Source organism: Triticum urartu, chromosome 7, assembly GCF_003073215.2.
Source record: "Triticum urartu cultivar G1812 chromosome 7, Tu2.1, whole genome shotgun sequence".
Classification (NCBI taxonomy): domain Eukaryota; kingdom Viridiplantae; phylum Streptophyta; class Magnoliopsida; order Poales; family Poaceae; genus Triticum; species Triticum urartu.
Window position 1 is genome coordinate 71763624 of NC_053028.1, and position 24928 is coordinate 71788551.

The 24928-nt window shown below is 48.3% G+C and overlaps 1 protein-coding gene across 6 annotated transcripts; it reads right to left on the reverse strand.

The window, feature by feature from the left end:
• Nucleotides 1-993: 993 nt before the first annotated feature.
• LOC125520481 (disease resistance protein RGA5-like) lies at nucleotides 994-5760 on the reverse strand. Of its 6 annotated transcripts, none has more exons than XM_048685426.1 (7): nucleotides 5678-5760; nucleotides 5483-5569; nucleotides 5371-5406; nucleotides 4831-4915; nucleotides 3812-4699; nucleotides 1501-3469; nucleotides 994-1403 (listed from the first exon to the last, which is right to left on the reverse strand). In XM_048685426.1, the coding sequence occupies exons 5-6, from the start codon at nucleotides 4642-4644 to the stop codon at nucleotides 1522-1524; spliced, it is 2781 nt and encodes a 926-aa protein (XP_048541383.1). In that variant the 5' UTR covers nucleotides 4645-4699; nucleotides 4831-4915; nucleotides 5371-5406; nucleotides 5483-5569; nucleotides 5678-5760; the 3' UTR covers nucleotides 994-1403; nucleotides 1501-1521. The 6 variants fall into 6 exon arrangements, with proteins under 6 accessions (XP_048541383.1, XP_048541382.1, XP_048541384.1 ...); XM_048685425.1 differs by having other exon boundaries at nucleotides 4831-5010; XM_048685427.1 differs by lacking the exon at nucleotides 5371-5406 and having other exon boundaries at nucleotides 1506-3469.
• Nucleotides 5761-24928: the final 19168 nt, after the last annotated feature.

Sequence of the window (24928 nt, forward strand, 5' to 3'; positions counted from 1 at the left end):
GATTGAAATATGTATTATGTCACAAAAAATAAGTATCTGGGATGTGCCTAATGAAAAGACGAGAGAGGGAAAGCAGGCGAGTTATATGGTTGGCTGCTGTGGGCGCCAAGGTTTTTGCAATACAGCATTGCTGTAGATTTCTTATGTTTTAGTCAGTAGTTATGCAGCAGTTATTTCCAGCAGAATCTCTCAACAATATTAGTATGAACCTCTCAACAATATTAGATGACAAGAGCTGTGGTGGTCAAATTTCCGCGTAGCATATGGATTCTTGTGCTTGTGTTTGTTGTTTTATGTGGATTTTTTTCCTTCTGCTTAAAGATGTTTCAGCATTTTCCGTAAGATGCGATAGTCTGTGAACAATATTAGTATGAACCTCTCAACAATACTAGACCAATTGTGGTAATCATCCACCATCGCCACAAACCTAATCGCATTTGCTTGTAACAAGCCAAGGCAATCGTCTGTGAAAAGAATATACGAGGAAGCGAAAGCAGTCTAGAGCAGTTCTCAATCTCATTCCTTGGAGAGGATTTGGTTGTCTATTTCTCTGTAGATTTCCAGCATGGGGAATCCTGTTAGCAACCCACTACTCGGCTCACTCAATCATACCATTAGATTGGCTGTCAGTTGCAGATAATCAATTTTGCTAGTCCAATTGACAATCTACCATTGAATTGATTTCGTTAGTCCAATTGATAATCTACTAGAAAGAAAATATGTTCCAATTATGCGGAACAGGAGCAAGTGGGCGGCGGTTGGTTGTTGTGGTTTTTTTTTTTTCATACAAAATGCTATAAATTTTCTTATGTTTAATGTAGCCATCAGTTTTGCACTTGTGTATGTAACCTTGAGGCATGAAGATCAATAGTGAGTGGTATGGTATGCACCATCGCTATAAACATCTAAGCGTTTGTGGCTCTATCTCTCACGAGCTTGATAGCAGGAGTTGCAGCAAGAAGAGAAAGCTTAACGAACAGGATGAAGCAAATCTGGAGCAACTGCCTTTCATTGACTGAATAAGCAAGTGCCAAACAAAGCAAAACAAGGCTGACTAAGTTCAATCAACTCTTAATTAATAAGCCAGTAAAAACAAAACGATGCTGTATGTGAACAATCAAATGCACGTAGAGGCAGTAGTTCTACAAATAGTGCCAACTGAATGTAGCCTTTTATTGTACGAGTCTTGACTGAATAATAAAGGAAAGGAGGTGCTGCGTTTCTGAAAACAAACGCAGGAGAAATAAATAGTTCATCATGAACAATCATGCGGAAGCCTCTGTCGTTTATTGGGAGTTGTGGCGGTACAGTGAATTGTTTGTTGCGTGTTGAAATGTTGGAACAGCATCCACGGCAACTGATGGAATTACTAGTACCTGCATATCCAGGATTTTGTTGAAGCCCTGAAATTGGGGAAGTAAGAGGGATAAATCAAACAATGTGGCAATGAGCGTATTCAGGGAAAGAGGATTCATGGCTGCTCAGATGAGTAGACCGTACCTTACCGGCGGCAGAGGCACGTCAGTGATCATAGATTTGAATGGTCGGACATTTTGGATGGGCTTCTGCTGCGCGCCTCAGCCAAGCCTTGGCTGTCTTCATCTCTTCATCGCTGGAATTCTTATGCTCCAGACAAACCACGACATGCTCGAGAGAAGGGAGGTGCCCCATGCTGCAGTCAACCTCACCACTCGTGATCGACCTTGCAGAGACCTGGAACTCAAGGTGTTGAACCCTTGGCATAGCTCCAGGTGGAAAAAGACACGGCGGCGTCGGAAACCATCTGAACATGCAGCCTCTCGCAGATGGGAATGCATCGGTCCTCACAACCAACCTTCCCATCACGCGTCTTGCACGCAGCCCCAGAAACCGAAGAGCAGGCATCATCCCAATGATCTGAATGTCATCCCCTTGCAGTTCTTCCACATCTATTTCCAGGGTGGAGAGGTGGGGAAGCGAACTCGAATTAACCCACTTTGGAAGTCTCAAGAACCACGAACCAAAATACCATGAATCAAAACTACGGAGGTTTGGAGGGGGCACCCAGCTTTCACACATGCGATCTAGCAATCTGTCGCTACTATGAATACGCAGAATTTGCAATTTGTGCAGGTTGCCTAGAGACTTGATTAATATATCAATCAGATCCTCGTCCATGTTAACACATTCAACACAGAGTGTCCTAACCTCTGTCAGATGGCTCAGCTCTTTCACAATGTGAGGAGATGAGGATAAGCCTACTTCATTCAGTACTTCGAGGGACTTCAACTTCCCCATTTCTTTTGGCAGCATCAAGTCCTTGTCGACACATAGGCATATCAAATTTGTGAGCTGTACAACACTCGAAGGTAATTCTTTTATACTATTGCCTCTTACATCCAGTGTCTGCAAAAGCTGCAATTTGCCTATGTCCGTTGGGAGTTCATCAACATCTGCATTCCTTAGCCCAAGGTACCTTAGGTGAATTAAATTCCCTACATACTTGAGCCTGATACAAGAGCTACTTTCATGGCTGCCACAATTTCCAAGATCCAGCACACGTAAAAATTGGAAGCTTGAGAGAGATGGCAACCAATCACAAGTAACAGGAGAAAAAACAGCAAAGGTCCTCACTTTTGACAGGCTAGTGCTGTCAATCTGATGGTTCTGAACCTTTGCCTTGATATTATGAAGTGATAACCTGCGAAATTTTCTTTGCGGATTAGGTGCATTCCACTCCGCATTATCCAATATGGAGATAAAATTATCCTCACTTGACAGCGAGCATATAAGGTCAAGCACCATATCATGTATACGGCAAGTTACTACTGTTCCGTTATAATTGGTTTCCGCTGGCTGGATCAAGCTCCTGTTCATAAGCTCGTTGAAGTAGCTCTTTCCGATCTCAAACAGCCTGGTTTCATCTTTGTCACATTGGATAAACCCTTCAGCAAGCCACCTCCATATCAGCCAATCTCTGTTAATCTCAAAGTCTTCAGGAAAGATGCTTAGGTATAACAAACAAGCCTTCAGATGCGAAGGCAAATCATAATAGCTGAGTGATAATATCCTCTTCATGTCCTTCACAATACCACCTTCTGTAACTCCACGGCCCATCGAACTGTGCACATGCATCCATTCTTCTTTCTGCTTTATCCTTTGGTTACTGACTAGAAGGCTAGCTATTGTAATGATGGCTAATGGTACACCACCACATTTCTTCAATATATCTGTCGATACTACCCGCAAATCTTCGGGACATTTCTCCTCGCTTTGAAATACTCTTCTATGGAAGAGTATCCGCGAGTCTTCATCAGAAAGAGGTTTCATTTTGTGAATCATGTCATCACTGGAAGAGAGACATGCTTCAGACACACTCACATTGCGGGTTGTTGTGATTACCCGACTATGGAGTTTGTTTTTCCACAAAGCGCAATTTATAAATCTCCATGTTTCTTCTTCCCATATGTCATCAATTACAATGAGGTACCTATGTCAGTTATTTAGTATCATAAGTTGGCAAGTCAATCTATATACAACTGTCTTGCAACAAGGATAATTCTAAGGTACTAAACAAACCACGGGAATTATTCAATCACTAACTATATGCATGCAAAAATGCAGCAGAAGTAAGTTATAAGTCTAAAGTACTAACGAAAATAAGATGCATGCACAAGAAAGAAAGAACTAGAATTTGCTTACGGAGAAACAAATGACTATAAGTATAAAAATATAAGAAAATGGAATTGAAGATATGAAATTCAGTATATATCTGGCTACGTCACACATATTTGAAATATAAAAACAAAGACAAGCGCTATGTGATGCATACCTCTTATCCACAAGGAATTCACTGATTTCCTCCATGAGTATTTTCTCATCCCTTGTTGTATTATGAATGTCTTTGAACTTCTTTTTGTCGAGGCCATAGAGTAGGTCTTTGAAAATTTTCCTGATATCTGGGTTTTGACCCACCGGGACAAAAGCTGCACAATCAAATTGGGCTTTGATCTTCTCGAAAACTGCTTTGGTGAGGGTTGTCTTGCCTAGGCCACCAACACCAACAATAGAGATTGTCTTCAAGTGCTCCTTGGAACTCCCGTCCTCACAAATCAGTGTTTTAATAAGTTCATCCCTTGTGCGGTCAAGTCCAACAAGCTCCCCTACATCTTTTTGCAGAGCCAACACACGAGGGTCAATGGTAGCACCCTTGGTAGAGCTAAACATGTCAAGCTCATACTTTTTACGCAGCCCCACCAACTCCGTGGCAAGGTCCTGAGCTTCTTTGATGGCACTAGAGATTTGATGAAGTGCTTTGCCATTACCAAACAATTTGGTGGTCTTCTTGAGGAACTTATTGACACTATTCCTCATGTTCGTTGGCTTGCTGCATGGACCCTCATCCACACGCACCAGAAAGTCGTCAACAGCGTCTTCCATGTCGCAAGAGAGGTCTCTCACCTTGCCAGCCCAAATCCGGACCGGCTCCTGGAGCTGATCCGGCGGCACCTTGCCAACCTCACGAAGTACGGCGTGCATCATCTCCAGTTCTGTACGAAGTGATTGTACACCTTTCTTTACTCGCTTCGCCAGGTTGTATTCTCCAGCGAGCAGCTCACCGAGCTTACGGAGGACAGGGCTCAACGCCCCAGCAGCGGCCTCCATATCTCGATTTTTTTTTGTCTTTGCACGGCTATAGCACTGTCCTTGACGTGAAATTCTGGAATGAAAACATTATGTTTTTCAGAAGTCAGAATGAGGAAAACCTGAACCTGATTGGTCGGTGAAAGCAACAGTACGCTATGCGCATATGCATTGCTTCATTCCAAAGCAGAAGTAGTAGAAGAGTACCTTGAATAACAGCTCCTTCAAATCCAATCTGCAGAGTCCTTTGCAACAGTAACCCAAGGTGAACTAGTGAAGAACAGATCCAGTTCTGCACATCATAAATTCACATCAGAATGACCAAAAATCCTACTAGTTGTTTTCAGAGGACCACTGGATGAGCAAACGCTGGACATGTTTTGGTTCCTGAAAGTAACAGCTCCCAGTATTAATTTCTTTTGTAAAGCATCATCTGAGTTTGTTTGGAAAAGCTGGAAAGAGTGAAAAGCAAGAAAAAAAATGCAGCATCCCTCCGAGCTTGGATAGATGCTAAGCTCTGACCACTGACCATTTTTTCTCTTTACTTTATTTAATCTTATTATTACTATTCCTTTTTCTTTTCCTGATGTACATATCTACTAACATTTTCACAATAATATAATTACAGAGTAAAAGTAAAAAATATCCAGGAACCAGAATTTGCTGTTTGTGCGTCACAGAAATAAAAATAGCATAGCAAACAAGAGATTAATCAGGAGGGGAGAAACAGATGGAGCAAGATCTGACCCTCCCCTTGCTCTGGATCGACACACACACGGACGGCTGTAATAGGAACACAATCGGTTTCAGGATGAGCAAAATCTGAACCTGTGGCGGACGGCACAAAAGAAAGCATCACCTGGCTTGGGTCAATCAAGAGCAGGAGCTGAAGAAGAGCATCCTGAAGAACACCGAACAGCAACTCTCCACCTCTGCTGAGCGAATGCTGCACAGATCGAACTCTGCAACTTAAAAACCAAAAGGAATGGGAAAAGGAAGAGAGGTGTGCGCTAACTAGATCGAACAGAGGAGGGGAGGAGGGGAGGAGACCCACTGTAGTCTAGTCGCCGCAGACAGCCAGAGAGACCTGGAAAGAAGCAGACACGAAGTAGTGGAGACTATTTGTGGACCTGGAATCAACGACTTGCAGTCGTCTCGTCTCATGTGTCGGCGCTTTAAGCCAACTAAAACGGGCCGACCCAAAACAAACAAAAACATCATCCCAACGTGTCGACCCAAACCCAAAACGCATCTGTTGATGTCCGTTTAGACACATTTCAGGAATTCCCTATTTGACACGCGCTGCATCAAACTGTCATCGCTTCGCCTGTGCGAAGCGACCGAGCGACGCAATGGGCCGGCCTATTGTGCGTACGCAGTTCCTGTACAAATATCGTCTAGTTTGGGGAATATTCCAGAAGGTTCTTTGAACCAGTTTATTTTCTTTTACCAGTTTTCCGTTTAATTTCAGTTTTTTATTTCTTTTCCTTTTCTTTTTGTTGTTTTTCTGTTTCTTTTTTTCTTTCTATTTCCTTTTTTCAATTTGGTTTTTTTGTTTCTCTTTCCTTTTTTGAGTTTATTTTTTCTTTCTTCACTTTTTTCACATTTTTAAAAAACGTCCCAAATTAAAAAAAACAAATTTTACAAATTGTTCGTGAGTTCAAAGTTTCGTCATAAATTCAGAAAATGTTCCATTTTATAAAATATTTTCATGTTTCAAAAAATGTTTATGTTTAAAAAAAAATTGTTCAAAAATTTCAAAAAATGTGCATGTTTTCATTTTTTCGGTAGTTACGAAATTGTTCAGTTTCAAATTTTGTTCACAAATTTCAAAAAATGTTCGGGCAGTTCAAAACATGTTCCCGTTTTAAATAAATTTTTCCCAAATTTCAAAAAATATGCACCTTTTCATTTCAGAGTTTCGAAATTGTTCAGTTTCAAAGTTTTCTTCACAAATTTCAAAAAATGTTCGGAAGGTTCAATACATGTTCCCGTTTAAAAAAAAATCGCAAATTTAAAAAATGTGCATGTTTTCATTTTTTTCAGGAGTTTCGAAATTGTTCAGTTTCAATTTTTTGTTCACAATTTTCAAAAAATGTTCAGGCAGTTGAAAACATGTTCCTGTTTTCAAAATTTATTCAGAAAATTAAAAAATGTGCATGTTTTCATTTTTCAGGAGTATCAAAATTGATCAGTTTCAAAATTTTGTTCACAAAGTTCAAAAAATTTTCTTGTTTTCACATTTTTTAAAAATATGTTCATGTTTTCAAATTTTGTCTTGGAGTTTCAAAAAATGTTCCAGATTTTCGAAAATATTTCAGTTTTAAAATTTTATTCGCATATTAGAAATTTATTTTTGTTTCACAGATCCCTTCTTTTTTTATTAAAAATGCTTTTGAAATTCAAGATATAATTTGGATCTGCGTTTTGGGTTTGTTCTTTAAGCTTGGCGCTGCTACATAATCAGTAACGAGTGCTAGTTCAACTGGTAGAACCACACATGTATAACGTGAGGTCCTGGTTTCGAATACACGCGAGGGCTGCTTTTTTTAGCTACAGCGCGCTGTCTCTATATTCATGGGCCGGCCCAGTTGGACACCCGCATGTGCGATAACGCGCCTATTTGCCACAGCGAGAGGCGAATAGGAGCTCCCCACATTTCATGCCCAAATTTGCACCCGGTTTACGACCGCGCGGACATGAAACAGACGGGCCGCGCGTCCCTCGGCGTTCGCCGCGGCCCCACATGTCGGCCGGTCGACCACCACCCGCGGTCATATTAAACGCGCCCACCTAACTCGGGCTCGCCTGATAGTGGGTGGAAGTGTCGCGTCACCGTCCTTTTTCAATGCAAGCGTGCGGGGGGTGGGGGGCTCATCCACTTTCATCCCCCGTCCCCATCATGGCACGCTTGCTCCCTCGTCGGCGAGCAGAAACCCTAGCCATCCAACCAACCATGGGCTTCTTTAGTGGGACGGGGAAGGGAAAGTTCAGTGTCGGCACGAGCTCCAAGGTACTAGTCCCCCCCCTCCCCCGGCGCGCCCTAGTGCCTTATGAGGCCCGTGTGGGCCCAAAGCTTCTTGGGTCCATTTCCTTCCAGAAAAAATCATCAAAAAGTTTCGCTGTATTTGAACTTCATTTGATATGAATTTTCTGGAAAACCAAAAACAAGAAGAAAACAACAACTGACACTAGGGACTAGGTCAATATGTTAGTCCATGAAAATCATATAAAAGTCATATACAAGTGCACCAAAACCACATAAAAGTATAAAAACACAGCATGAATACTTCATAAATTATAGATACGTTGGAGACGTACCAGCGACGGCGGCGCAGTAGGCGGCGTACCTCGAGCACTGGACGGCCTGCGAGTTGGCGGAGGAGAAGGCAGAGGGCGAGCGCCTGATGCAGGTAGGTCGCGAGGAGGAGGAGGAGCGTCGTGAGGAGGAGGAGGAGGAGCGTCGTGCCCGCGGCCAAGCAATCCAGCCGGCGGTGCAGCCGGCGCAGGAGGCACATGACATGCCCCGGGCCTAGGAGGCGGCATTCCCTGGGCTGGCACGACGCTGGAGTTGGTCGACCTCACGGCCCTGTGTTGGACGACGAGGACACCTTGGGCAGAGCGCGCTAAGGTGCAAACGTTTTTTAATTATGTTTTATTAATGTTTATGTGGACTTTGGCTGGCAGTTGACCGGCTTTAATGTTTAATTATGTTAAGTTCAAATGTGTTTGCCGTGTTTTTTTAAGTCTGCATGCAAAGAAAATATGTGGGGCCAGCATTGGATGCATGCGTCAATTCAAATGAAAAAACGGACACTAGCGTCCACGTGGCCGACCCAAACGAACAAAAAACAGACAAAACACACCTCCATTTGGATTGTTCAGTTGGAGTTGATCTTAGCAGCAGCCTCCACTAACATGTTTTTTCTTTCGAAAAAATGTGTGGCTTGTAGTCTTTTTCTTGCAAGAAGGTCCCTAGATTATATTGAAGTTTCACCTGGAGTACAAAGCACCTCGTTAGTAAAATAAATTTCAACCGGGTCCTTTGACCAGGAAACGACGGACACCACCATGGACACAAGACGCAGACGCGCCGCTGCCAACGCCACTGCTCCACTTGAGGTGATACATGCAATCGGGAAGTCTCGATCTAAGGCGGGTGAAGACCAACACATCAACATGCACTACTAGGGAAATGTCTATACACAGGAGCTTATTAGTAGCGCTTTTTATAAAAAATCGTTGCTACTACTTATCAGTAGTGCTTGCACATGGTAAGCGCTGCTACTATGCACTTACCAGCAGTGTTGTGTTCATAAAACACGCTACTACTACAATTGCCACACCGTTGCCGGCAGGCCAGGCATAGTAGTAGCGCTTTTATGTAGGAAGCGCTACTGCTATTGAACGTAGCAGTAGCGCTTTCTACATAAAAGCGCTGCTACTACGGGCTCCTTATCCACACCCACGGCCCGCGCTCGACCTGATCACTCCCCCTCACACACTCTCACTCGCGCGCCTCCATCGCTGCCGCCCTCCCCCCGCGCCGCCGTCCCCCGTGGTCGGTCTTCTCCCGCCGACCGCCCTCGCCCGCGCTAGCTATCCTCCCCCACCGGCCACCCTCCCCCGCCGGCCGACCTCCCGCGCCAGCCCTCCTCCCCCGTCGGTCGCCCCCCCCCGCGCCGACCGTCCTCCACCGAGAGGTACTCCTCCTCCCTCCTCCTCCCTCTAGCTAGGTTAATTAACTTAGGTGAATTTAGTTCATTTGGTTAACTAAGTGAACTAGCTAGGTTAATTTGGTTTACTAACTAGGTTAATTAGATGTTTTTAGATGTTTGGTTAACTAAGTAGATGTTAATTAGGTTAGGGCAGTAGTGGTACTGTTAATTATATGTTTTTTAGTTAGGGAAGTAGGTTAGGTAACTAAGTAGATGTTAATTAGTTTTTTTTATTGTTTTTAGTAAGTGTTTAATAGAATTAGTTAGAAAATTAATAGAACTAGCTGAACTAGTTTATTTTTAGTAAGTACTAGTTTATTTTTATTTATAATAAGTGCTTAGTTGAACTAGTTGAATTAATATAAATAGTTTATTTTGGACCTCAATAAGTACCGAACGTTCAGAATTTAAGCATGCTAATCCGAACTCTTTTCATAGCAACTTTAGTTAAGGCGATGTTGACAAACATGGCAATTTTCTGACAAAAAATCGAACTAGAACGAAGTTGCCATGTGTTAACAACTAAAGTTGCTACCTCGCAGCAACTAAAGTTGCCATCAAAAAACGTGCGGGATGACATGCTTAAATTCCAAACGTTCGGGATTCATCTATTCCGTTTATTTTTAGTAAGAAAATTTAGGTATATGAGATTTGATGATCTAATTAAAATTTTACTATAGAACTAGTTTATTTTTAGTAAGAAAATTAATAGAACTAGTTTATTTTTTAGTTAAAGCAATTATTTCCGCATCGACGTCGACGGTGCCTATCCCGCATCCTAGTCGAGTCGGCGGAGGAGGCCTCCTTGATCAGAGGGGCCATGTTCGGGACTGGGCTCCGCCGGGCTGGTACTGGGAGGTGCTACCTTCCGGGGGGCACAGCTTGGTGAGGAGCCAGCCAGCCCGTCATTGACCCAAACCTTTTTTGGTGGCGGTCGCGTGGGCCAGTGAGGGTGCAGAGGCTTGAGGACCCCGCGGAGGTGGTACGTCACCGTGTCAGCGAGGAGGACGAGCACGTCCATCACTACATGGTTGCGTTGGAGGGCAGGTTCTCCAATACCTGGCAGGTTCTTCAGGGATCTCACTGGAGCTATGATCATGTGATGGTTCCTTCTCATTGGGTGTCCACCCCCGCGCCGATACCCGTCGTTCGCTTGGGTTTTAGCTGTATTAGTGATGTTATATGTATGATACTATTCAAGATGTATTAGTGATAATATTCGATGATGTACGGACGCAAGAGATGATTTAGTTTTGCTTATTGAATGCATGCTAATTTGAATACTAATTTATTTTACGATTTGGCTTTGCTTATTGAATGCTTAAATTAGAGAACTACTCCTATTTTGAATGCTCAAATTGGAGAGCACTATGCAAGGTGTATGCATTTGATTAGTTGATAGCTTATAGGGTTTTTGTTTTTGCAGAATCAGGGAGCCCCTTAATCATCCCCGCCGTCGTCCCCATCACCGACCCCCTTCGACCTTGAGGTGAGACCAGCCAAATCTCCATGTCAATATGAGTCCTATAAGATATTTTGAAATGTTTTTGTTCATATTTTCAACCATTGAAATGCAATGACCATCAAGTTTGAATGCTCATATGATGTAGATATATATATAAACATGTATATCTTGTGTTGCTCAAATAGGATATGTGCTTGCCCAAGTGGCCGGCCATGTTTGCAGGTTACACCTCCGAGTGGCCTATGTTTTGCCGGAGTGTTGATTAATTTTCGTTCCGGCCAATTTCAGGCGCTCGATATGTCCTTTTTTAGCAAAGGTCATGCCGGATTTTTCCGTGAATTTTGGCATGACTTGTGCTAATGTAGGCAATATCGAGTGGCCTAGATTTTCTAGAAAAATAATTAAACGACATTTCGGGTTGACTTTAAGTCTGTCGAGGCTCCATACATGACAGTCAACAAATGAGTGAGGGAGAAAGTCTGCACCATATATGAGAGAAGTGATGACCCACAAGTATAGGGGATCAATTGTAGCTCTTTTCGATAAGTTAGAGTGTCGAACCCAACGAGGAGCAGAAGGAAATGACAAGTAGTTTTCAGTAAGGTAATGTCTGCAAGTGCTGAAATTGTAAGTAGCGGAGAAGTTTGATAGCAAGATAATTTGTAACGAGCAAGTAACGATAGTAGTAACAAAAGTGCATGAAGGTCTCCCAAACCTTTTGAGGCAAAGGACATGCCAAAACAGTCTCTTATGATAAGCAAAGCGTTCTTAGGGTACACAGGAATTTCATCTTGTCACTTTCATCATGTTGGTTTAATTCGTGTTCGCTACTTTGATAATTTAACATGTGGGTGGACCGGTGCTTAGGTGCTGTTCTTACATGAACAAACCTCCTACTTATGATTAACCCTCCCGCAAGCATCCGCAACTATGAGAAAAGTATTAAGAATAAATTCTAACCATAGCGTTAAACTTTTGGATCCAATCGGTGTTGGGGAACGCAGTAATTTCAAAAAAAATTCCTACACATACGCAAGATCATGGTGATGCATAGCAACGAGAGGGGAGAGTGTAGTCTACGTACCCTCGTAGACCTTTAGCGGAAGCGTTATGATAACGCGGTTGATGTAGTCGTACGTCTTCACGATCGACCGATCCAAGTACCGAACACACGACACCTCCGAGTTCTGCACACGTTCAGCTCGGTGACGTCCCACGAACTCACGATCTAGCAGAGCTTCGCGGGAGAGTTCCGTCAGCACGACGGCATGATGGCGGTGATGATGATGCTACCGACGCAGGGCTTCGCTTAAGCACCGCTACGATATGACCAAGGTGGATTATGGTGGAGGGGGGCACCGCACACGGCTAAGAGATCAACTTGTGTCTTCTAGAGGTGCCCCCCTCCTCCGTATATAAAGGAGGGGAGGAGGAGGCCGGCTGGCCCTAGGGGGGGCGCACCAGGAGGAGTCCTACCGAGAGTAAGACTCCCTCATTTCCTAGTCCATGAGGGAGAAGGGGGAAGGAGGTGGAGGGAGAGAAGGAAAGAGGGGGGCGCCGCCCCCTTCCCTAATCCTATTCGGACCAACGGGGGGAGGGGGGGGGCGGCCCAGCCCTGGCTGCCCCTCTCTCTTTCCACTAAAGCCCATTAAGGCCCATTAGTTCCCTCGGGGGGGGGGGGGGGTTCCGGTAACCTCCGAGTACTCCGAAAAATGCCCGAACCACTCGGAACCTTTCCGCTGTCCAAACATAGCCTCCCAATATATCAATCTTTACGTCTCGACCATTCCGAGACTCCTCGTCATGTCCATGATCACATCCGGGACTCCGAACTACCTTCGGTGCATCAAAACACATATGCTCATAATACCGATCGTCACCTAATGTTAAGCGTGCGGACCCTACGGGTTCGAGAACTATGTACACATGACCGAGACTCATCTCCGGTCAATAACCAATAGCAGAACCTTGATGCTCATATTGGCTCCCACATATTCTACGAAGATCTTTATCGGTCAAACCACATAACAACATACGTTGTTCCCTTTGTCATCGGTATGTTACTTGCACTACAAAAAAAGACACATCCGTGACATTTTGGGCCGAACGAAATTTTTTTCTGTCATACATATGACACTTCTATGATGATAATTGTGACAAAACCTGGTATCATCATAGATGTGTTGGGCTCCTACTTCTATGACAAAAAATCATGACAGAAAATGGGCTTTTCATCCTGGGCGGGCCGGAGACGCAGCTGCATGACATTCTTTGGGCCGTCCATGACGGAAAAAACCGTGGTAGAAGCAAGGGGGAGGAAAATTTCGGGGAGTTCCCGGTTACGGTGGGAGGTCGAGGGCTGAGCGATGCGCGTTTCTCTCGTACACGTACGCGCGTGTGTGCGAGGCATTGGTTCTAACTGAACCTGAGCGAGGCGTTGGGCTCTAACTGAACCCGAGCGATTGCACTGCAGGCTATGCGTTACTGAACCCGAGCGATCGATCGATGGCTATTAACTGAACCCGATCGAGCGATTCCTTCGCTACTGCTGCTAACTGAAGCCGATTGATGCTGCCTCTGGATGAACAGTGAGCGTTGCGGGTGGGGGGGTGTTGGTGTCAAAACCGGCGGATCTCGGGTAGGGGGTCCCGAATTGTGCGTCTAGGCGGATGGTAACAGGAGACAAGGGACAGAATGTTTTTACCCAGGTTCGGGCCCTCTCGATGGAGGTAAACCCTACTCCTGCTTGATTAATATTGATGATATGGGTAGTACAAGAGTAGATCTACCACGAGATCAGAGAGGCTAAACCCTAGAAGCTAGCCTATGGTATGATTGTTATTCGTCCTACGGACTAAAACCCTCCGGTTTATATAGACATCGGAGAGGGCTAGGGTTACACAGAGTCGGTTACAATGGGAGGAGATCTACATATCTGTATCGCCAAGCTTGCCTTCCACGCCAAGGAAAGTCCTATCCGGACACGGGACGAAGTCTTCAATCTTGTATCTTCATAGTCCAAGAGTCCGGCCAAAGGTTATAGTCCGGCTATCCGGACACCCCCTATTCCAGGACTCCCTCAGTAGCCCCTGAACCAGGCTTCAATGAAGACAAGTCTGGCGCGCAGATTGTCTTCGGCATTGCAAGGCGGGTTCCTCCTCCGAATACTTCATAGAAGATTTTGAACACAAGGATAGTGTCTGGCTCTGCAAAACAAGTTCCACATACCACCGTAGAGAGAATAATATTTACACAAATCTAATCTGCTGACGTATTCTGCAGTGTGTCATCACACCACATCCAAGTCTTTATTCGAATCGTTTTTACTGTCCCACCTCAGCGCGTTTCGCGAGGTGGTTTCCTTTGGCACGTCCTGTCGAAGCAGAGATCGTGTCCCCTTATTCCGAGATTCTCATCAATACGGGCGTGGGTAACCCAACCGTGCCATTGATTACGGCGCTTGGGAGATAAGCGAGTTTTACCAGGCTGGTGGGGGCACATAGTTTTGTCCGCCCATATAAGGGGATAAGGATCCACCTTTTTCATCCATGCCTTCTTCCTCCTTTGCTCATCCATTTTCGCACACTCGAGCTCCAGCGCCCAAGTCCACGTTCCCCACCTCAACCTTCTCCAAGCATGTCCGGAGCGGGAGGCAAGTGGATGGTCTCCTCCATCACGGAGGGACACATCAAGAAACTGAAGAAAGCCGGATACTTGTCCGATGACATCGCGCACCGGCTCCCAGACGAGGGGCAGCTCATCCCCACCCCCAGGCCCCATGAGAGGGTGGTGTTTCTCACCCATTTCCTCCGCGGACTGGGCTTCCCTCTCCACCCGTTTGTCCGGGGGCTCATGCTCTACTACGGCCTGGATTTCCACGATCTGGCCCCAAACTTCATCCTCAACATCTCGGCGTTTATCGTCATGTGTGAGGCCTTCCTCTGCATCCAACCCCACTTCGGCTTATGGCTGAATACCTTTAATGTCAAGCCAAAGGTAGTGCGCGGCCGCCAGGCGGAGTGCGGAGGCGCCATGGTGGGCAAGATGCCCAACGTCCTATGGATCGAGGGCTCCTTCGTGGAGACCATAAAGGGGTGGCAATCGGGGTGGTTCTACATCACTGAGCCGCGTGACCCTGAACGGGTCGCAGCCCCCAAGTTCCGATCCGGAATCCCTACGCGGCTCACCTCCTGGACGGAGAAGGGCCTGCCGTGGGGTAAAAAAGGAGAGCTGACCGGACTCCAAACATGAATCCAAAACCTGGGAGCAAGAAGCTCAAACTTGTCAATGTGGTCCAGGTCATGCTCATCCGCCGGATTCTCCCGTGCCAACGACGGGCTTTCAGCTTGTGGGAGTTCAATCCAGCCCAGCACCGAACTCTGAGCAGGCTCTTCGACACATCGTACGAAGATGCCTGGAAGGTGCTGTTCAAGGGCGCCGAGGCTCCTGCATCCACCACTGAAGATCGCGGATTCAGCGCGCAGCGTCAAGCCAGTGCGGTAAGCTATTTTTACCTCTTACAGGATATTTGTCTTTCATAGTTTGACTCTATACGGGATCTAAGCTCCCGTGCCTTTGACAGGAATGGTTGGAGACGGCCGAACAGATTGACTGTCCGGCCCCTCTGCTCGAAGAACCAGCCGATGCTCGCTTGGCGAAGCTGCTGGCTCCGGCACCTTACGTGGTGCCGGAGAAGAAGGCCAAGAAGAAGGCCACGGAACCCGGAAGAGTTCCCGGCGCCCGGCGGAGTCGGACTCGTCTTCCATGACTCCGAGGCGCACTCCTCCCATGAAGATGAGGAGGAGGAAAAAGAGGTTTCTTCCCCAGCAGGGGGAGAAAAGAAAAGGAAGGCCGCCCCAACTGGGGAGGCCGGAGGGTCCAAGAAGGGAAGGACCCTTCCTCCGGACTACTCCACCAACGCCGATGACGGCGAAGAGGAGTGGCCGCTCAGGGCCAAGCCCCTGGCAAAGTCGTAAGTATTCGGACACCAGAGTGACTCATGGTGCTACTTTATTGCACAGCTTTTCCTTACGCCGAATATGATTATGCAGTCCGCCCAAAGCCCAGCTCGACGTGTCGTCGAGCGGTTCCTTGGATTCGTCGGATGTGAACAACACTTCACTTCCGACCGCTACCTCCCCTCGCCCTACGGACGACACCGAGGTGCTGTCCCAAAAGGTTCCAAGCCAGGAGGAGGCGGTCCTGGAGGCGCCGCAAGGCGACCTCCCGGACTCCAGGCGCAAAGGGGACAAAATCCCCAAGGGCTCCAAGTCCGGCCCTGGGCCGGACACCGCACCGGAACCTTCAATGATTCCGGAGTCCGGCAGGCGCCCCCTAGTAAGAAGGGCAAGCCTATGACACCGGTGACCTCCGCCCAACCGGAGGCACCGGATAATTTGCTGGAGGTGCTTAACGGCGCCTCCATCGACGAGGAGCACCGCACTATTATGAGTGCGGTGATCTAGAAGGTTCTGTCCGCCAAGAGCGGGCTGACTGAAGCCTGTGCCAGCCTGCTAACAGGCTTTGAGGTATGTGAAAAATATGTGAAAATGTTACCGCATAGACAGTAGCCCCTGATGCTCTGTTTGGCGTTCGCAAAGAAAAGCCGAATAGAGGATCTAATAATATTCGCAGGAGTCTAACATAAGTATGTCGATATGCGTATGCAGGCTTCGCTGCTGACCTCTGCCGCACTAACTGCAGAGGTGGACACGCTGAAGCAGAACCTCGAGTGGTCCGAGCAAGAGCTCAGCCTTGCCAAGAAGCAGCTTGAGGACAAGGAAGGTAAGTGATACCTTATGCAAGTATATAAAAGGTGCAGTTGCAAAAAATGACAGGATCAACGTGACTATTGTAGGGGCCACAACTGAGGTGGCGACCCTGAAGCAAGCGCTGTCCGAGGCCGAAGACAAAGCGGTTGCGGAGCGCACCGAGCGAGGAAAGCAGGAAGCGCGGGTGGAGGAGGTGCAGAAAGAGCTCCAGGCTCTCGTGAAGAAACACGGGAGTTTGGAGCTTGACTCAAAGACGCGAGAGTCCGAGCTCGCGGCAGCCCTCGACAGCGCCAAGGCTGCCAAGGCCGAAGCCCAAAAAGCCCTCCAAGAAATTGAGGCGATGAAGAAGATAGCGGCGGGTAAGGCATTCATTATGCAAAGCAAGCATGTGAAAGTGGATTACTTTTTACTTACCCGAGTCCGGAGCTCTCCAGGAGCGTTCGCAGATTTGCCCCGCAGCGTGTCAGATGCCGCCGCCTACTACCGGGCCGAGGAAGGGAGCTCGACGGAGAAGATGTTCTGGTCTCAGTATGCTGAGGCCGGACACCCTGTACCCTTGAGCGACCAGTTGAAGCAGTTGGTCGAGCTCCATAAGGTGGCCAAGCAGGCCATGAAGGGTATCACAGTCCGGCTGTGGCCTAAAGAGGCCGTGCCTAGGAGCTACTTCGGGCTGGTGAGGCGGCTGGTAGATGCCTGTCCACGGCTTGAAGTAATCAAGTGCTCCGTCTGCATCGAGGGTGCCCGTAGGGCGCTTGCCCATGCTAAAGTGCACTGGGGCAAGATGGATGCGGAGAAGCTTGTGAAGGACGGGCCACCGCAGGGCAAAGAGCATCGCCACCCCGAGATGTACTATGAGGGCGTCCTGAAGGGTGCCCGCCTTGTGGCGGATGAATGTCCCAAGGATGTAATATTTGAGTAAACTCGCTCGTGTTATCCTGTGCGCTGAAAACTTGTTCATATGCGCTATGCAATGCTTGTTTTAATTTAAAATATTATCTTCTATGCGGCCATTTATAAAATCTGAGAGATGGTGAGTCGTCGGCTTCTGCCCCCATGCCACGGGTGCTGGGGTGTTCGGGATAAACCTGAGCACTCTTTTTCCCATTCTTGGGTCCTTCGAGGGAGGTGCTCAGCACAACAAACAAGGCAATCGGACTATAATGCGTTATCACTCTCACTTAGCCATAGAATTCTATAATTTTAAATTTCGGCGAAGCCCCTAGTGTTCGAAAGACCAAGTTCGGGGCGCTATACACAGCTAGGCCGGACAAAGCCGACTCCTCGCTCTAAGCGGCATAAGTCTGTAGGGACTCGAAACCTCTTGAACAACGACCAGCTGTTGCCCTATCATGACAGTCAGTTTTAGCTTTCTCTACTGAGGTGCTTAGCCCAGCTCAACTGGGGCACAATCGCAGTACTTCTCCTAGCGCTACCTTAGCCGATATAGCAGAACGTAAGGTACCAAAACATGGGAGCCGGGCAAACCCAACTATTGACCAAAGACATGATTCGGAGCTGATGCATATAATGCTATAAGTTCGGAGGGACGCGCTTGTGAAAGTGTTCGGACTTCTCACGCCGTATTATGGGGTGCTTGAGCCCCTGGCATATTGGCCGTACCAAAGTGTACGGGTGCTAAATGTCATGAATGAACATATATATTGAAAAAGGAATAAATAGAGAAGGCAATAATAAGCTGAAGCTAAGCATTGTTTATTTTAAACGGCTGCTGCAAAAGCAGAACGATACAAATAGTGCGGTAAGCATGAGAGGGACTATTTAACATGTCCCCTCCAGGGGTAGGCTGTGGAATGGTATGTGAAACAGGTATACTGCTCGTTATAGAGACCACCTGGGAGTTCCATAGTGCGGCGTAGCTTTCTGCTCCCCTGGTTGTTGTATCGTTTGTGCGGCAATTTTACTGCCGACCCGGTCCTCCGGAGAGTGGAGTCCTGAAAGTAAGAAAAAATGACAAAAATCGGCAGCCCCTAGTGCGGTTAAGCCGCGTTTCGGGCGTGCCATGATGGTGCCCCTCCCCCTGTGCCCATGGTATTTTCAGAGCGTAATTATGTACGCGTAGCACTGATTTCGCCGTTTCGTGAGGGCTGGGGTTGGGGCCGCATTGCTACGCTTGCTCGGAACGCGCCAGACGGTCTTGTTGTAGGTTGCTCCGGGCGCGCTTGACGGTGTCCGGACGTTTAATAGCCGGACTGAAGAATTGCCTCGAGAGGCTGCTTTGTACTTCCGCTGCAAGGGCCGCCATATGCTCCTCCGTTCGGAGAGAGCGTTCGGTGTTTCCATTGACCGTAATGACTCCTCGAGGGCCTGGCATTTTGAGCTTGAGGTATGCGTAGTGCGGCACCACATTGAACTTTGCAAATGCGGTTCGTCCGAGCAGTGCGTGATAGCCACTGCAGAACGGGACTATGTCGAAGATTAACTCCTCGCTTCGGAAATTATCCGAGGATCCGAAGACCACCTCAAGTGTAACTAAGCCTGTGCAGTTGGCCTCTACACCTGGTATGACACCTTTAAAGGTCGTTTTTGTGGGTTTAATCCTTGAGGGATCTATGCCCATTTTCCGCACTGTATCCTGATAAAGCAGGTTCAGGCTGCCGCCGCCGTCCATAAGGACTCTAGTGAGGTGAAATTCGTCAATGATTGGGTCTAGAACCAATGCGGCAAATCCGCCATGACGGATACTAGTGGGGTGGTCCCTTCGATCAAAAGTGATCGGGCAGGAGGACCATGGGTTGAACTTTGGGGCGACTGGTTCCAACGCATATACGTCCCTGAGTGCACGCTTCCGCTCCCTTTTTGGGGATGTGGGTTGCGTATATCATGTTCACCGTCCGCACCCGTGGGGGGAAGCCCTTCTGTCCACTATTGTTCGGCGACCGGGGCTCCTCCTCGTCGTTGCTATGCAGCCCCTTGTCTCTGTTTTCGGCATTTAACTTGCCGGCCTGCTTGAACACCCAACAATCCCTGTTGGTGTGATTGGCTAGCTTTTCGGGGGTGCCATGTATCTGGCACGAGCGATCGAGTATACGGTCCAAACTGGACGGGCCCGGAGTGAATGGCTTTTTTCGCTGACCGGGTTTAGAGCCTCTGAATCCAGCATTAACTGCCGTATCCTCAGCATTGTCGCTGTTAATGCGGCGCTTGTGCTTGTTGCGACGCGACCTGCCATTGCTGTCCTTGGTATCCGAATTACCAGGGCTCTTGGTCGTGTTATTGCTACGAGCCAGCCAGCTATCTTCTCCCGCGCAAAAGCGGGTCATAAGTGTCGTGAGGGCTGCCATAGATTTCGGCTTTTCCTGTCCTAGGTGCCGGGCAAGCCACTCGTCACCGATATTATGCTTGAAGGCTGCTAGGGCCTCTGTGTCCGGATAGTCAACGATTTGATTTTTCTTGGTTAGGAACTGTGTCCAGAATTGTCTGGCAGATTCTTTTGGCTGCTGAATTATGTGGCTCAGGTCATCGACGTCTGGTGGTCGCACATAGGTGCCCTGGAAATTGTCGAGGAATGCGGCTTCCAGGTCCTCCCAACAACCAATTGATTCTGCTGGCAAGCTGTTAAGCCAATGCCGAGCTGGTCCTTTAAGCTTGAGTGGGAGGTATTTGATGGCGTGTAGATCATCGCCGTGGGCCATGTGGATATGAAGGAGATAATCCTCAATCCATACCGCAGGATTTGTTGTGCCATCATATGATTCAATGTTTACGGGTTTGAAACCCTCTGGGATTTGATGATGCATTACTTCATCTGTGAAGCATAGTGGGTGTGCGGCACCTCTGTACTGGGCTATATCATGACGTAGCTCAAATGAGTTTTGTCTTCTGTGTTCGGCCCGGCCGGATTTACTATATCCGGCGTGACGGTTATCGTCTCGTGTCGTGGGGCGCCCGCGCGATCCGTAGATCGATCTTGTTTGCCTTGCCTTGTCCTCCAATATATCTCGCAGGTCTGGCGCATTTCCCCGTGCCTTGGTATTTTTTGAGCGACGCCGGGGTGCGGCTTGAGTGGAGGGCCGAGAGGCCTCTCTGTCGCGGCCACGAGGTGGCCGATCGGCCGTGTCATGCGCTGGTGATGTAGGTTTAGGTGCTTCCTCCTCTAATCGGGGCAGCAACCTGCGCTTTGGGTAGCTCTTGGAGGGGCGTTCGAGTTTGTACTCCTCGGTCGCAAGGACTTCAGTCCATCTGTCGGCTAGCAAGTATTGATCAGCTCTAAGCTGTTGCTGTTTTTTCTTGAGGCTACTCGCCGTGGCCATAAGCCAGCGCTTGAAATGCTCTTGTTCGACGGGATCCTCAGGCACGACAAATTCGTCGTCGTCGAGGCTTGCCTCGTCTTCGAGGGAGGCATGTAATTATCATCCTCTACCTCTCTATCTGCCGCTCTCTCATGAGGGCTGGCTTCTCCATCCTCCTGTGCTGAATCTTGCTGGAGGGGGTTGTCTTCGGCACTGTCCGGGGTGTTATTATCTCCTGTGTCGGAATCACCGTTTTTGCTTTGGAGGGATTTAGAGCGGCGCCACTGATGCCGACGCTTAGGTTGCTTCTTGGAGGGGCCATCCTCCGCTGTTCCATCGCCATCGCCTTATTTGGGGGTGTCCACCATGTATATTGTTGGGTTTCGTAGTAATTTCAAAAAATTTCCTATGCACACGCAAGATCATGTGATGCATAGCAACGAGAGGGGAGAGTGTTGTCTACGTACCCAATGCAGACTGACTGCGGAAGCGCTGACACGACGTAGAGGAAGTAGTCGTACGTCTTCATGATCCAACCGATCAAGCACCGAAACTACGGCACCTCCGAGTTCGAGCACACGTTCAGCTCGATGACGATCCCCGGACTCCGATCCAGCAAAGTGTCGGGGAAGAGTTCCGTCAGCACGACGGCGTGGTGATGATCTTGATGAACTACAACAGCAGGGCTTCGCCTAAACTCCGCTACAGTATTATCGAGGAATATGGTGGCAGGGGGCACCACACACGGCTAAGGAATAGATCACGTGGATCAACTTGTGTCTAGAGGTGCCCCCTGCCTCCGTATATAAAGGAGCCAAGGGGGAGGGGTGCGGCTAGCCCTATGGAGGCGCAGGAGGAGTCCTACTCCTACCGAGAGTAGGACTCCCCCCCAATCCTATTCGAAATAGGATTCCCAAGTGGGAAAGAGAGAGAGAGGTGGCCGGCCACCTCTCCTAGTCCTAGTTGGACTAGGGGAGGGGGGTAGGCACGCAGCCCACCATGGACAGCCCCTTTCACTTTTCCACTAAAGCCCAATAAGGCCCATATGGCTCCCGGGGGGTTCCGGTAACCTCCCGGTAATCCGGTAAAATCCCGATTTCACCCGGAACACTTCCGATATCCAAATATAGGCTTCCAATATATCAATCTTTACGTCTTGACCATTTCGAGACTCCTCGTCATGTCCGTGATCACATCCGGGACTCCGAACAACCTTCGGTACATCAAAATGCATAAACTCATAATATCACTGTCATTGTAACCTTAAGCGTGCGGACCCTACGGGTTCGAGAACGATGTAGACATGACCGAGACACGTCTCCGGTCAATAACCAATAGCGGGACCTGGATGCCCATATTGGCTCCTACATATTCTACGAAGATCTTTATCGGTCAGACCGCATAACAACATACGTTGTTCCCTTTGTCATCGGTATGTTACTTGCCCGAGATTCGATCGTCGGTATCCAATACCTAGTTCAATCTCGTTACCGGCAAGTCTCTTTACTCGTTCTGTAATACATCATCTCGCAACTAACTCATTAGTTGCAATGCTTGCAAGGCTTATGTGATGTGCATTACCGAGAGGGCCCAGAGATACCTCTCCGACAATCGGAGTGACAAATCCTAATCTCGAAATATGCCAACCCAACATCTACCTTTGGAGACACCTGTAATGCTCCTTTATAATCACCCAGTTACGTTGTGACGTTTGGTAGCACCCAAAGTGTTCCTCCGGTAAACGGGAGTTGCATAATCTCATAGTCATAGGAACATGTATAAGTCATGAAGAAAAGCAATAGCAACATACTAAACGATCGGGTGCTAAGCTAATGGAATGGGTCATGTCAATCAGATCATTCAACTAATGATGTGACCTTGTTAATCAAATAACAACTCCTTTGTCTATGGTTAGGAAACATAACCATCTTTGATTAACGAGCTAGTCTAGTAGAGGCATACTAGTGACACTCTGTTTGTCTATGTATTCACACATGTATTATGTTTCTGGTTAATACAATTCTAGCATGAATAATAAACATTTATCATGATATAAGGAAATAAATAATAACTTTATTATTGCCTCTAGGGCATATATCCTTCATATATGTCATACGACAAGGTGGCTTTCCAGTGCCCTATAGGCGCTGGTTCCTGGTCGTCTCCTGCATCGGCGTCCATACCGTCAATGTCTTCGGAGTCGAAGTCAAGCATGTCGGTTAAATCATCGATAGTGGCTACGGAGTGGGTGGTGGGTGGGCGTCGAATTTCTTCGTCGTCTGCATCCCAACCTTGCTGACCATAGTCCGGCCAGGACTCTCCTAATAAAGAGAGAGACCTTAGTGAATTCAGAATGTCGCTGAAGGGCGAGTGCTGAAAGATGTCCGCGGCGGTGAACTCCATGATCGGCGCCCAATAGGATTCGGTTGGCAGGGGCGCGGAGGGCTCGGAGTCCAGAGAAGAGTCCGGCACCTTGGAGTCATGGGCTTCGCAGAGGATAAGGCTAGTGTTCGGCTCGATCGCCGTAGAGATTGCAGCCCCCGAGGCGGTGTCCAACCACCCGTCCTCGATCGGCGCAGTTGGCTCCGAGCTAAGGGTCGGAGCGGATACGGGTGCGGCCTCCAGGGCACTGTTCGGCGGCAGAGCTAGATCATGCCCATCGTGACAGTGCGGCGCGCTCGGCTGTGGCTCGAATCCGTTGAAGATCAAGTCTCCGCGGATGTCGGCCGTGTAGTTCAAACTTCCAAATCTGACCGGATGGCCAGGGGCGTAGCTTTCGATCTGCTCCAGATGGCCAAGCGAATTGGCCCGCAGTGCAAAGCCGCTGAATTCGAAGATCTATCCGGGGAGAAAAGTCTCACCCTGGACCGCATCGTTGTTGATGATCGGAGGAGCCATCGGGCCTAAAGATGACGACACAGAGGAACTCTCAATGAAAGCACCAATGTCGGTGTCAAAACTGACGGATCTCGGGTAGGGGGTCCCGAACTGTGCGTCTAGGCGGATGGTAACAGGAGACAAGGGACACAATGTTTTTACCCAGGTTCGGGCCCTCTCGATGGAGGTAAAACCCTACTCCTGCTTGATTAATATTGATGATACGGGTAGTACAAGAGTAGATCTACCACGAGATCAGAGAGGCTAAACCCTAGAAGCTAGCCTATGGTATGATTGTTCTTCGTCCCACGGACTAAAACTCTCCGGTTTATATAGACACCGGAGAGGGCTAGGGTTACACAAAGTCAGTTACAATGGGAGGAGATCTACATATCCGTATCGCCAAGCTTGCCTTCCACGCCAAGGAAAGTCCTATCCGGACACGGGACAAAGTCTTCAATCTTGTATCTTCATAGTCCAACAGTCTGGCCAAAGGATATAGTCCGGCTGTCCGGAGACCCCCTAATCCAGGACTCCCTCAGGGGGTTTGGATGAACAGTTCCCGGTGGGGGTGGATGAACAGGACCCCGTGGTGTTGCCTCTGGATGAACAGGACCCCGATCGATTGAGCTGGTTGGGGCTGGATGAACAGGACCCCGTGGAGGGCTGGATGAACAGGACCACCCCGTGGTGTTGCCTCTGGATGAACAGGACCCCGATCGATTGAGCCGGTTGGGGCTGGATGAACAGGACCCCGTGGAGGGCTGGATGAACAGGACCACCCCGTGGAGGGTTGGATGAACAGTAGATGGTGGAGGGCAGGATGAACAGTAGCCCGTGGAGGGCTGGTTGAACAGGAGCCCGTGGAGAGGGCTGGTTGAACAGTAGCCGATGGAGTAGCGCGCGGTGGAGGCTGGATGAACAGGAGCCCGTGGATGAACAGTCGTAGGTGGAGGCTGGAGGAGGTCGACGGTGGATGAACAGTAGCTCGTGGAGGCTGGAGGGGGTCGACGGTGGAGATGAACAGTATCCCGTGGAGTCCCGTTTTGCGGTACGCCACACCCCTCCCGATGAACAGGACCCCTGTTTCGACCGTAGCGCTCCAACACAAGTCCGTTTTGCGGTACGCCACACCCCTCCCGATCAACAGGACCCCCGTTTCGACCGTAGGAGGTCTGTTTCCTCCGTTGTGCGGTACGCCAGACCCCTCCCGATGAACATGAT